Here is a 14,635-nt window from a genome sequence, read left to right as displayed (position 1 = left end):
TCAGACAGAGTCCAGGGCCAGCCTGCCTGCTCAAACATCCAGGTTCAGTGAGAGACCCTATCTCACAAAAACAGTAGAGAATGATAGAGGAAGACCCTGGCATTGACCTCTCTCCCCCCATACACTGATGCACACAGTTGCATTGACATGGCCACATAGACATATACCATAGCCACCCCCGTACACAGGTATGATCACACATACACCATAGCTACCTCCATATGCAGAATTTTTAAGTTTATCTCATAAATGCTGAGAATAGAATAAAATAAAGCTGGAGAAAGTTGGAAACGTAGCACGAGGAGAGGGGAATCAATAAGCACTAAGCTACCAGTATATAGGAGAATGAGTTCTCAAATTCTGCTGTCCACTAGGGTAAGTTATATTGTACAGATAACAAGTATATGCTATGTTTTTAAAAGAAGAAAATAATTAGAAGGAAATATTTGGACTATTTTATCATGAAATGGTATATATTTGAGAAAATGGATGTGCTGGTGCTGGCTTGAATACGATGCAATGTATATCTTACCAAAGCATCACACTGCACTCCATAATGTATACATTTTAAATGTGTGGTAGTGCACCCCTTTAATCCCAGCACTCAGGAGGCGGAGGCAGAGAGGGAGAGGGAGTGGGAGCGGGAGGGGAGGGGAGGGGAGGGGAGGGGAGGGGAGAGGAGAGGAGAGGAGAGGAGAGGAGGGGAGAGGAGAGGAGAGGAGAGGAGAGAAGAGAGAGAAAGAGGAGAGAGATCCACTATTTTCAAAAGCATATCTCTGCCACATGATGGGGCCATTCTGTCAGACATCTGGTTCATAAGTGACTCACATCACATGGCCATTTTGTGTCCCGTGTGCCAGTCTCTGCCAGCACACAGTAGTGAGCCAAAACTGAACTTCAAAAAGAGAATACTGATCAGAATAAGGGCATTACTTTGCTCTTAACGATCTCCACTATTTCTGTCTACAAAGGGCTCTATTTATAGCATAACCTGTCAGTCATACATCATCCAAACCAGAACATATTTAAGAGAGAACAAAAGAACAGTTGTTTGAGAAAATGGAGAAACTCAGGCTTCCCTTACAAAACAGGATGTGCGGTAACCCTGTCCGTGTGACCCGTCTGATGCTATGGACCTTTTGCACCCAGTGTGCTTGCTGAATGGGTCACAGAGAAGAGCAGTTTTCACTACATTCTCAGCCTGCTGCAGAGCCTTGTCTTGACCACTGGCGGTCTCAGGGAATAGTCAGTCAATGGTTTGAACGGCACGAATGCTTTACTTATAATTTTCTTAGCAACAGGTGGTACAAAGTACAAGAGATATAGCTCAAATGCTCCAGGTACCTGAACGCAAGGTGACAGTCCCCAGAATTCTTCTGTGTTTTACCTCCTACCTGTGACCCAGGTAGGAACCTTACTAATCCATAGCAGTGGTGGGAGTGGGGGAGGGGTAGGAGTGGTAACTTTTCTCCTCACCAACTCCAGTCAGCATGTTGTTTTCTGTGGGACATCAAAACAATTCATCCTGATGGATCAATGGTGACAGGGCTTAAAGTTAATATGGCCCCGAAGGAAGAGGACACAGGTACACTGTTGTCCCCATCACATTAAGACAAACTATTTCTGGAAGTTCTTGTTAGCTGATAAGGAGAAGGAACCTTTTTCAGGGCCTCAGATAGATTCCCAGTGCCTAGAGCTCTGCTGATTCAACACAGGAAGATTTCACATCTGCAACAGCAGCTGGAGTTGGAGTCATCAGGATGTTAAAGAAGGAACAATCTACAGTCATTCTTCAAGATCTGACATCTGCACAAGGACGCTTTGCAGGCGGGCCATGTGCTCCATGATCCTCCTCTTCCCAGCTGGCAGTGCTCGCTCTGCGGTGACCTCGAGATGCCAGTGGTATTTTCAGTTTACTGTTAGGGAAGGAAATTTCTTAGAGCTTCAAGGTGGCATTTTTCCATAGTAACAGTCCACCAGGTTGTTATTGAGTAAACACTGTGGGTGTTCTGTTAGTCAGTCAGTGTGTCTCATTCACACTGGGGGGGGACTACAAGTGGGCTGAATTTCTAGTCTTCTCTGGCCTCTGTGATCCCCATACTGAATGGTAGCCCCCATACCTTCCACTCGCTCAAAGACTTACACGAGTCTGCAGGTATTGTCTGATGGTTTGTAAGTCTGGTTTAACACTGTGTGGTGCTGCTTACTACAGTGTGGGAAATGTTTTGTATGGGTGTTGCTCAGCATGGTAGCTACAGAGTCATAGTAAGCACTCAAAATTAGCTAATATGAGGCAAGAACGTGCTGTTCTATTACATTTAAGCCCAATTCTAGTTGAAATGCAAATATGGAACCCAAATGAGATGCTCCAATTCTCCCTTTGAACAACTTAAATCACTTTTTTCTTGTCAGATTCATGTAGATAACCAGAGTCTCTACATGAATAATTCTAAACCTTCCTAATTCAATTATAGTAACTAAAATTATTAGAAATTATTTCTAGTACACACTGCCTTTTACGGTTTAGTCCCTCAATGTCCTAACCTAGAACCATGGGCATTTTATTGGGCTTCCATTCTGTGGCATGCTGTGGACCTAGGGTTTGGGACCCTCCACTGGCACTTCTAACAAACTGCCTGGTCAGTTTCTCAGCTGGCCTGTCACTTCTACAGTGGGCAGACAGCTCTAGGGTCACCTCATCAAACTCAGCCTCATAACTCTTCACAGCTTATTTCAGGCACCTTAAAGTAGATTGTTTTAAAGTATGTATATTGCATGGATTCTCTTTTCTATGCCAAAGGAAATTGGCCCATGTTACTTGTCTTCGACCCAATAAACCCTTCCAATTATCTGGCCAGGTGCCCAGGAGCACTCACTGTGGCTCCCAGGAGCACTCCCTATGGCTATTTTCTGATTATTCTAATGACATGGATTTGAGATACAGCTTTGAGAATGCTCCATCCCTGTTCACTCCGAGACAGCTTTCCTGGTTGTGAGATGAGAGGGGGCTCTGTCTGGCTCACACTCTTCTGAGAGTGGTCATCCCTTTAGCATCTCCGCTTCTCGATGGATGGCCTACTATCAGCGTGCTCTATGCTTTGATTCTCCAGACTGTTCAGCCATAATTCAATTCCATCAGGATCAGCAAATGCCCTTGAGGCTGCCCAGCTCCCTCCATTCAGACAGATTTACAGTCTGTATACTGCTTCCTAATGGCCTTCACATCTCTTGCTGGTTTTTGAATAATGCATCTTTTTTTCTTTTTGCTCATTATCCAGCAGTCTGGGTCTTTTCAGTGGGAAGCCTTGCTGTGTAGAGGAAAGCAAGTCCCTGCCATTGCTTCTTTCTGTGTGAGTCAGCTCTGTGTCGCTGGGACAGAATACCCCAAAGAGACAAGTACGAGGAAGAAGAATTCATTTTGGCTCACACTTTTCAAGGCTTGACCCATGGTCACTGTCTCCCTAGTTCCTGGCTGTGGCCAGGCAGACTATCTGACGGAGGCTACCTTAGGGCACATGTAGTGGTTAGGACACACAGACAGAACATGGAATGGGAACTAGGGACAAAGGAGATCCTGTTCTTAGCAGTGACCTAATGTCTTTGCAACAAGGTTTCATGTCCTGGAGTTTACGTGACTGCACCATAAAGCCATCGGCTGGCATCAAGCATTTAGCACATGATCCTTGGTGGGCATTTTAGGCCCAAGTAGAAACTTGTTGCCCTGTATATAAGAACTGCAGAGTCCACACACTCCTGTCTGCACCAGGATGTCAGCTGAAATCATTGTGCTCTGAGAGCTGTGGGGTTCTTGACATAAAGTATAAGAAATGGCTTTTTACTGTATGACAGAGATGCTCTACACCAGAAGTCATGGCCAAGCTCAGCAGGCGCAGGCATCGGGCTTCATGAGCTAGAGCTCCAGGCTGCTTATGCTCAGCCCTGGCTTCTGCTAAGAAGAAGCATGCGTTCCTGTGGCTGAATCCAGCCACGCGTGTATGTGCGTGCTCAGCTTCTAAGACATTTACCTACCCTATTCTTAAAAATAGTAATCCATTTCCAGGCAGGGGGCACTGCACATGACATTTCTAGCATGAAGAGCTGGAAACCTTAGCTTCTCCACCTCTGGTAAACTTCCACTTCAAAGATTTCATCTGCTGAGACTGTGGAGAAAGCTCTACAGTAGAGCCATAGCTGCAGTGGGCTTCTCCTGCTAGGTCCCATGCCACACACGCACATGCACACAACACACACATTCATGCATCCTGCTTTCTTTATAACTATGGGTTCTTTAGATTGATTTATTATGGGAGTGTGCCCGCCCTGGCATGTGTGGCGGTCAACTTGTGCAAGTTGGTTCTCTCCTCATATTTGTGGGTTCCAGGACTGAAAAACAGGTTGTCAGGATTGGCAACAGAAGCCTTTGCCTGCTGAGCCATCTTGCTAGTCCCTGTCCCCTTTTCACAACACCTATGTCATAGACAGGAAAAAACAAAACAAAACAAAAACAAAAACAACCTTTTGCTATGTTTTCACTAGGGCAGATTTTAAGAATGTGAGGTAGGGCTCTTCCTGTCTGACCAGCACCGGGGTGGCTGGGGCGCGGGGTCGCCCAGTCGAGGGCACCTCAACACACCGGAGAAGCTAGACCCGGATCTAAAAGCATATCTCATGATGATGGTAGAGGACATCAAGAAGGACTTTAATAACACACTTAAAGAAATACAGGAGAACACTGCTAAACAGGTAGAAGACATTAAAGAGGAAGCACAAAAATCCCTTAAAGAATTGCAGGAGAACACTGCTAAACAGGTAGAAGACATTAAAGAGGAAGCACAAAAATTCCTTAAAGAATTGCAGGAAAACCAGACCAAACAAGTGATGGAATTGAATAAAACCATCCAAGACCTAAAAAGGGAAGTAGAGACAATGAAGAAAACCCAAATTGAGGCAACGCTGGAGATAAAAACCCTAGGAAAGAAATCTGGAACCATAGATGCAAGCATCAGCAACAGAATACAAGAGATGGAAGAGAGAATCTCAGGTGCAGAAGACTCCATAGAGAACATCAGCACGACAATCAAAGAAAATACAAAATCCAAAAAGATCCTAACTCAAAACATCCAGGAAATCCAGGACAAAATGAGAAGACCAAACCTACGGATGATAGGAGTAGATGAGAATGAAGATTTTCAACTCAAAGGACCAGCAAATATCTTCAACAAAATTATAGAAGAAAACTTCCCAAACCTAAAGAAAGAGATGCCCATGAACATACAAGAAGCTTACAGAACTCCAAATAGACTGGACCAGAAAAGAAATTCCTTCCGACACATAATAATCAGAACAACAAATGCACTAAATAAAGATAGAATACTAAAAGTAGTAAGGGAAAAAGGTCAAGTAACATATAAAGGCAAGCCTATCAGAATTACACCGGATTTTTCACCAGAGACTATGAAAGCCAGAAGGGCCTGGACAGATGTTATACAGAAACTAAGAGAACACAATTTCCAGCCCAGGCTACTATACCCAGCCAAACTCTCAATTACCATAGATGGAGAAACCAAAGTATTCCACGACAAAACCAAATTCACACATTATCTTTCCACGAATCCAGCCCTTCAAAGGATAATAACAGAAAAAAACCAATACAAGGACGGAAACCACGTCCTAGAAAAAGCAAGAAGGTAATCCCTCAACAAACCTAAAAGAAGACAGCCACAAGAACAGAACACCAACTCTAACAACAAAAATAAAAGGAAGCAACAATTACTTCTCCCTAACATCTCTTAATATCAATGGACTCAACTCCCCAATAAAAAGACATAGACTAACAGACTGGCTACAGAAACAGGACCCAACATTTTGCTGCTTACAGGAAACTCATCACAGAGAAAAAGATAGACACTACCTCAGAATGAAAGGCTGGAAAACAATTTTCCAAGCAAATGGTAGGAAGAAACAAGCTGGAGTAGCCATTATAATATCTGATAAGATTGACTTCCAACCCAAAGTCATCAAAAAAGACAAGGAAGGGCACTTCATTCTCATCAAAGGTAAAATCCTCCAAGAGGAACTATCAATTCTGAATATCTATGCTCCAAATACAAGGGCAGCCACATTCATTAAAGATACTTTAGTAAAGCTCAAAGCACACATTGCACCTCACACAATAATAGTGGGAGACTTCAACACACCACTTTCACCAATGGACAGATCATGGAAGCAGAAACTAAACAGGGACACAGTGAAACTAACAGAGGTTATGAAACAAATGGATCTGACAGATATCTACAGAACATTTTATCCTAAAACAAAAGGATATACCTTCTTCTCAGCACCTCACGGAACCTTCTCCAAAATTGACCACATAATTGGTCACAAAACAAGCCTCAACATATACAAAAATATTGAAATTGTCCCATGCATCCTATCAGATCACCATGGACTAAGACTGATCTTCAATAACAAAATAAATAATAGAAAGCCAACACACAGGTGGAAACTAAACAACACTCTTCTCAATGATACCTTGGTCAAGGAAGGAATAAAGAAAGAAATTAAGGACTTTCTGGAGTTTAATGAAAAGAAGCCACAACATACCCAAACTTATGGGACACATTGAAAGCATTTCTAAGAGGAAAACTCATAGCTCTGAGTGCCTCCAAAAAGAAACTAGAGAGAGCACACATTAGCAGCTTGACAACACACCTAAAAGCTCTAGAACGAAAGGAAGCAAATTCACCCAAGAGGAGTAGACGGCAAGAAATAATCAAACTCAGGGGTGAAATCAACCAAGTGGAAACAAGAAGAACAATTCAAAGAATCAACCAATCGAGGAGTGGTTCTTTGAGAAAATCAACAAGATAGATAAACCCTTAGCCAGACTCACTAGAGGGCATAGGGAAAGTATTCTAATTAACAAAATCAGAAATGAAAAGGGAGACATAACAACAGACCCTGAAGAAATCCAAAACACCATCAGATCCTTCTACAAAAGGCTATACTCAACAAAACTGGAGAACCTGGATGAAATCGACAAGTTTCTAGACAGATACAAGAAATAGAAGCAGTCATTAATAGTCTCCCAACCAAAAAAAGCCCAGGACCAGATGGGTTTAGTGCAGAGTTTTATCAAACCTTCAAAGAAGATCTAATCCCAGTTCTTCACAAACTATTCCACAAAATAGAATCAGAAGGTACTCTACCCAACTCATTCTATGAAGCCACAATTACTCTGATACCTAAACCACATAAAGACCCAACAAAAATAGAGAACTTCAGACCAATTTCCCTTATGAATATTGATGCAAAAATCCTCAATAAAGTTCTCGCTAACCAAATTCAAGAACACATCAAAACAATCATCCATCCTGACCAAGTAGGTTTCATCCCAGGGATGCAAGGATGGTTCAATATACGAAAATCCATCAATGTAATCCATTATATAAACAAACTCAAAGACAAAAACCACATGATCATCTCGTTAGATGCTGAAAAAGCATTTGACAAAATCCAACACCCATTCATGATAAAAGTCTTGGAAAGATCAGGAATTCAAGGCCCATACCTAACCATGATAAAAGCAATCTACAGCAAACCAGTAGCCAACATCAAAGTAAATGGTGAGAAGCTGGAAGCAATCCCACTAAAATCAGGGACTAGACAAGGCTGCCCACTCTCTCCCTACCTATTCAACATTGTACTTGAAGTCCTAGCCAGAGCAATTAGACAACAAAAGGAGATCAAGGGGATACAAATCGGAAAAGAAGAAGTCAAAATATCGCTTTTTGCAGATGATATGATAGTATACATAAGTGACCCTAAAAATTCCACCAGAGAACTCCTAAGCCTGATAAATAGCTTCGGTGAAGTAGCTGGATATAAAATTAACTCAAGCCAGTCAATGGCCTTTCTGTACACAAAGGATAAACAGGCAGAGAAGGAAATTAGGGAAACAACACCCTTCTCAATAGTCACAAACAATATAAAATACCTTGGCGTGACTCTAACTAAGGAAGTGAAAGATCTGTATGACAAGAACTTCAAGTCCCTGAAGAAAGAAATTAAAGAAGATCTCAGAAGATGGAAAGACCTCCCATGCTCATGGATTGGCAGGATCAACATTGTAAAAATGGCTATCTTAACAAAAGCAATCTACAGATTCAATGCAATCCCCATCAAAATTCCAACTCAATTCTTCAACGAATTAGAAAGGGCAATCTGCAAATTCATCTGGAACAACAAAAAACCTAGGATAGCAAAAACTCTTCTCAAGGATAAAAGAACCTCTGGTGGAATCACCATGCCAGACCTAAAGCTGTACTACAGAGCAATTGTGATAAAAACTGCATGGTACTGGTATAACGACAGACAAGTAGACCAATGGAACAGAATTGAAGACCCTGAGATCAACCCACATACCTATGGTCACTTGATCTTTGACAAGGGAGCAAAAACCATCCAGTGGAAAAAAGAGAGCATTTTCAACAAATGGTGCTGGCACAACTGGCAGTTATCATGTAGAAGAATGGGAATTGATCCATTCCTATCTCCTTGTACCAAGGTCAAATCTAAGTGGATTAAGCAACTCCTCATAAAACCAGAGACACTGAAACTTATAGAGGAGAAAGTAGGGAAAAGCCTCGAAGATATGGGTACAGGGGAAAAATTCCTGAATAGAACAGCAAAGGCTTGTGCTGTAAGATCCAGAATCGATAAATGGGACCTCATAAAGTTGCAAAGCTTCTGCAAGGCAAAAGACACCGTAAATAAGACAAAAAGACCACCAACAGATTGGGAAAGAATCTTTACCTATCCTAAATCAGATAGGGGACTAATATCCAATATATATAAAGAACTCAAGAAGGTGGACTCCAGAAAATCAAATAACCCCGTTAAAAATGGGGCTCAGAACTGAACAAAGAATTCTCACCTGAGGAATACCGAATGGCAGAGAAGCACCTGAAAAAATGTTCAACATCCTTAATCATCAGGGAAATGCAACTCAAAACAACCCTGAGATTCCACCTCACACCAGTCAGAATGGCTAAGATCAAAAATTCAGGTGACAGCAGATGCTGGCGAGGATGTGGAGAAAGAGGAACACTCCTTCATTGTTGGTGGGATTGCAAGCTGGTACAACCACTCTGGAAATCAGTTTGGCGGTTCCTCAGAAAATTGGACATAATACTACCAGAGGATCCAGCAATACCTCTCCTGGGCATATATCCAGAAGATGTTCCAGCCGGTAAAAAGGACATATGCTCCACTATGTTCATAGCAGCCTTATTTATAATAGCCAGAAGCTGGAAAGAACCCAGATGCCCCTCAACAGAGGAATGGATACAGAAAATGTGGTACATTTACACAATGGAGTACTACTCAGCTATTAAAAGGAATGAATTTATGAAATTCCTAGGCAAATGGATGGATCTGGAGGGCATCATCCTGAGTGAGGTAACATATTCACAAAGGAACTCACACAATATGTACTCACTGATAAGTGGATATTAGCCCAAAAACTTAGGATACCCAAGATATAAGATACAATTTGTTAAACGCATGAAACTCAAGAAGAACGAAGACCAAAGTGTGGACACTGTGCCCCTTCTTGGAATTTGGAACAAAACACCCATGGAAAGAGTTACAGAGATAAAGTTTGGAGCTGTGAAGAAAGGATGGACCATCTAAAGACTGCCATATCCAGGGATCCATCCCATAATCAGCTTCCAAACGCTCACACCATTGCATTCACTAGTAAGATTTTGCTGAAAGGACCCAGATATAGCTGTCTCTTGTGAGACAATGCCGGGGCCTAGCAAACACAGAAGTGGATGCTCACAGTCAGCTATTGGATGGATCACAGGGTCCCCAATGGAGGAGCTAGAGAAAGTACCCAAGGAGCTAAAGGGAACTGCAACCCCATAGGTGGAACTTTATTATGAACTAACCAGTACCCCAGAGCTCTTGACTCTAGCTGCATTTGTATCAAAAGATGGCCTAGTCGGCCATCACTGGAAAGAGAGGCCCATTGGACTTGCCAACTTTATATGCCCCAGTACAGGGGAATGCCAGGGCCAAGGGGTGGGGGTGGGTGGGTGGGGGACTGGGGGGGGGAGTGTATTGGGGACTTTTTGGATAGCATTGGAAATGTAATTGAGGAAAATACCTAATTAAAAAAATGTGAGGTAGGATTACTGTCACAGAAACAAACGGAGCCCCTTCACCATGGCGATGCTTAATGGGGTCTCTCTCTGAAGGCTTGACTCCTGGCGTGGAGTAGAACAAAGAGCTGCTGTGTGCCTTCCCACTTATTCTGTCAAGTAGAGATTCAAAATTCATTGAGCAGAAGTTGTCTCTCTAGGGAAAGGAAAGGCTCCTGTTACTAAAGGCCCCTGTCCCCTCTGCTGCCAGTGCCCCTTATGAAACCACATAAGCCCTGCCTGCCCTTGTTCAGTCAGAACATGGTAATACCCACAGAGGGCTGTTAGTTTTACAGTAAGCCCACAAGGGGAGAATTCATTATAAGAACCCCAGGAATCTCACAACTGTATCTTAAACAGGATCTATGTTAAGACTGTAGGTCCAAGGACTGGATAGCAGCCCAAAATTCTCTCTCAACTTTATACCCACCTGTCTCTGTAACTCTACCCGAGTATCTTCACAGCTGGGCCACTTGCGTGTGTGTGTGTGTGTGTGTGTGTGTGTGTGCACATGCACATGCGTGCCCCCCACTATAGGAGGCATGGCTGCCCAGAGCTACAGAGCCAGGGGTCATTTCTTCTACTGCTTCCTTTTTTCGCAGTTAAGAGCGTGGCAGAATCCCTCTCATCATTCCTTATTAACTCACTGAAGCCTTGCCTTTCCTGAGCCCCACCCCCACCCCTGCTTCAGGGATAGCAGTTGCCTTATCATGGCAGCATTTCTTGCCTCCTCCATGAGACTGGAAATGCCTGGAGACATAAACCTGACAACATAAACACCTGCTAAGGAAATTCTGGAGGGAATGAATGGCTGGACCCCTCCCAAGACCCACCTGTGAAATGGCCATGACTTAAGGATCCCAGAGCCTTCGTTTTTCATTAGTTCTAAGAATTTTGTACACGACATTTGACCTTATTCACTCCCTCTTCCTCCTCCTCTTCCTCTTCCTCTTCCTCCTCCTCTTCCTCCTCTTCCTCTTTCCCCTCCCTCTCCTCTTCTTCCTCCTCCTCCTCCTTCTGATCCACCCCAATTTTGCACTTGCTTTTGAACCTTTGCCAAGCTCTCTCTAGACCAGGCTTCTCTATCTCCTCACCCTGTAATCCATAAGGGACTTAAAGATGTGACCAGAAGAGGAGGCCGGTGGTGGGAAGGGTCTGGGCTTGTGGATCAGACAGAGGCTAAGCTCTAGTTCATTCTCCGCCTCGTGGTAGCTATGAGACTTTCAACGAGTTGCTGAGCTTCCTGACTGGAAACCAGGTAGACAGTACCTTTCCCTGCTGACATCCTCCAAGGACATGTGTGAAGTCCCTTATCACAGCAGGGATGATGTAGGCTTAGGAGAAATGTTGGTTGTCTTACCTCTTGCCTGTGTGCTTGTAGCTCACTCATGGGCTCCATGTTTGTGTGTGTCACAGGTGTCTCTATTCTGTGTGGATGGAGTGGGATGTGCAGGGAGGGGTGAGACTGTGATCTAAGTCATCTGCCCACATATTTTTAGGACAAGCTAGGCCTCGTCCCCCTGGAGACAGGAGATCAGATTAACTGTCACACCTAAACTGCTACCACTCCCTGATGGCCTGTGGACACCAGGGTCCCAGCCTCTTGAATCCCTCTCTCAGGTGTTTTTTGCAATTCCCCAAGGAAACCTCCATAGCACAGCCCTGGTCCAAGCCAAGAGTATATCATTCCCATGGTTACCAATTCTCAGGCTAAGTAACAACAGGTACCCAGCAATCTGCCTTTGGCCAAAGTTGTACAGTGTACCATTTTGTTGCACAATTCTACAATTTGGTCTTGCTTCATCCACCCTGGAGGCGACCATCAGCACAGCCAATGGCCCTGCAATCCCAACCCTGCCCTATGTCAGTGAAGCTTTCTCCATATGGCAGCCTGTGTGCACAAGCAGGGCTTGGGGAAGGGGTCAGTGGGCAGGAATTATGCCTGCTCCTCATCTCTATGTGGACCTCTGGTGGGCACTAGGGAAGTTTCGAAGCCAGTTAATCCTCCTGGTCAGCTTCCTATCTTCCCTTCTTCCTGGGGATAGTGGCTCTCATTCTCTTCCCCCCGCTCAGTACCCAAGATCTCTGTGCCCACAGGGAGGCATCCATAACATCACTGACAAGCAAGAAGTACATCCTGAGGTTCCCAGCGCTGGAGACCCTGATGCTGGATGACAACAAACTGTCCAATCCCAGCTGCTTTGCCAGTCTGGCTGGGCTCAGGAGGTATTGTCACAGCCTTCCTCATCACTGTCCCCAACTCCAGTGGGGCTCACACCCTGAGGGCTGCATTCAGGCTACATGGCATGGGGTGAAGTCCCAGCTCCACCGTGTAACTCTGCTTTGTAGCCTTGGGCAAGTCAGTTCTCTCTCTGGGCAACATCAGTAAGGCTGTATCTGTCAGGAGAAGGACTAGCTCTTGTCCAGGAGAGATTCCTGATTCTGAAACCAAGACACCCACACACACAACCCCCCAACAACTACACAGACACAACTGCCCATACACAACACCCCCCCCACATAACCCCACCATATAACCCACACATACCCCACACAACACAACCCCCCCCACACAATCCCCCACACAACCCCCTCGCACAACCCACACACATGCAACTGCCCCCACAACCTCACAGATGACTTTAGCTTTCAAGTTGTGCATATGTGACAAAAATCCCTAGAATATTTTCTTTGAATTTGGTTACTACTTAATGGATACTGCTTTGTGCCTACTGTTTATATTGTCTCATGTCGTCTTCACCAGAGTCTTCACCAGAATTAATACACATTACCCCCTTTATGAGGTAGGAACATTGACCCCCAACTCAAGGTCACACAACAGGTGTCCATGTTCAAGCCCAAATCCATGTGTGTCTCCCAGCTTGCTCAGCAATACCCCAGAGATAATATCACTGCTGCGACTCTGAATTTACTTTCCTTAATTGAAGACTGAAGAAGTTGAGCCTGGACCAAAACAAGATTGTCCGGATCCCGTACTTACAACAGATTCAGCTCCGTGATGGGTCAGGGGACTGGGTTACAGAGGGACCAAATCCCCAGAAAGAGCTGCAGCCCCAGATGTGGATATTTGAGACACCTGATGAGCAACCAAATTATACCGTACTGCCCATGAAGAAGGACGTTGACCGCACAGGTGAGCTATGGCCCTTGCTCCACTGTGGAGTAAGCTGCTGGGGGTTGATCATAAGAGTGATTCTTCTGAAACAGCCTGTCAGGTAAGAGGCTTGCAAACTCCAAGTAAAAGTGAATAACTTGTTTTACTTCCATATAGTAAGAAAGAAGTCAGGAGAGTCTGTGGTGTATCCATGTCCTCGAGGGCTTCCGGTCTTTCCATTTCCTGGGTACTAGCTTACCTGTGTGTCCTATTAGTCTGCTTCCTATAGGTCTCGGGATGGCCCCACGGCTCCAAGAGTCACATCCACATGGCAGACCCCCGAGGCAGAAAGGAAAGACATGAACACATCTTAAACCCAAGCCGGTAACAGAGGATCACATCTCTGGGGTGGACATATTCTGTTCAGGTCCCATTAAGGTGGTTGTTACTGTGTATCTGCCAACTATTTGTCTACGGTTTAAATTGGGGAAAATGACGTACGGCAAGTGACGTACAGACATCATGTGCAGAGCTTGAGGTTTTATCTACACTCTTTATATACACGCCTTACTCACATTACAATCAGAACATCCCAGTGGGACCCTCCTAGCAAATACCTCTGCCCAACTTGACCCATGTGCACAGGACTGTACATGGACTTCGTGCCCAGTTTTTTCCACCCAGTGTTATGTCAGTGTATTCATCAATATTACTCCATAGAGCTTTCCCCCTGCTCTTATTTATGCCATATATACCACAATTTATTTCCTTTTTGCTGAGAGACCTTCTGGTTATATCTTGTTTGGGGCTGTGAGCTGCTGTGAGCATCTTCTTACCACTCAGCGGGAACATGCCCTCGTTTCCTTGGGGAGTGTGCCTGGGAGAAGACTTGCTTGTTACACATGTTGCGTGTCCGTGACACTGCGAATGTTTCCCAGCATGGCTGGTCCAGTTCACTCCCACTCTGACGTGTGAGTCCCGGGGACTCCATAACCTCACAGCTGCTTGAGTTGGATATGTAGGGGCAGGGCATCGAGGTTTCATCTTCCATCTCTCAAGTAGCCAGTGATGTCAAGTTCTATGTATGTGTTGGTCAGTTTGATGTTCCTTTGGAATGTGTACTTTTTTCTTGATTTGTTGGGGTTTTTTGTTTTTTGTTTTTGTATAATCCTGGACACAAATCCTTTATAAATATGTTACAAAAAAAAATCTACTGTGTAGTTTGTTTTTCTGACTTGTTTCTGTAACACGGGTATCTGGCTAGATGTGAGCTTGGTCTGCCATTGGCCTGCCCACTTCAATGGTCCTCTATAAA

At 44.3% G+C, this 14,635-nt stretch overlaps 1 protein-coding gene across 3 annotated transcripts in view; it reads left to right on the top strand.

Annotated features, from left to right (window-relative positions):
- Xrra1 (X-ray radiation resistance associated 1) overlaps nucleotides 1-14,635 on the top strand; it is a 67,518-nt gene that overhangs the window by 34,787 nt on the left and 18,096 nt on the right. For all 3 annotated transcript variants that reach the window (XM_085841495.1, XM_085841494.1, XM_021167599.3), the window contains 2 exons: nucleotides 12,303-12,431; nucleotides 13,154-13,359. In XM_085841495.1, the coding sequence (XP_085697621.1) occupies nucleotides 12,303-12,431; nucleotides 13,154-13,359 (335 nt within the window). The remainder of the gene's footprint in view (nucleotides 1-12,302; nucleotides 12,432-13,153; nucleotides 13,360-14,635) is intronic.

The sequence above is a fragment of the Mus caroli genome, unplaced genomic scaffold (assembly GCF_978045245.1).
Source record: "Mus caroli unplaced genomic scaffold, Mus_caroli_1 scaffold_8, whole genome shotgun sequence".
Lineage (NCBI taxonomy): Eukaryota > Metazoa > Chordata > Mammalia > Rodentia > Muridae > Mus > Mus caroli.
Note: the sequence above shows the minus strand (reverse complement) of the source record. Positions and strands in the feature narration are given on the sequence as shown.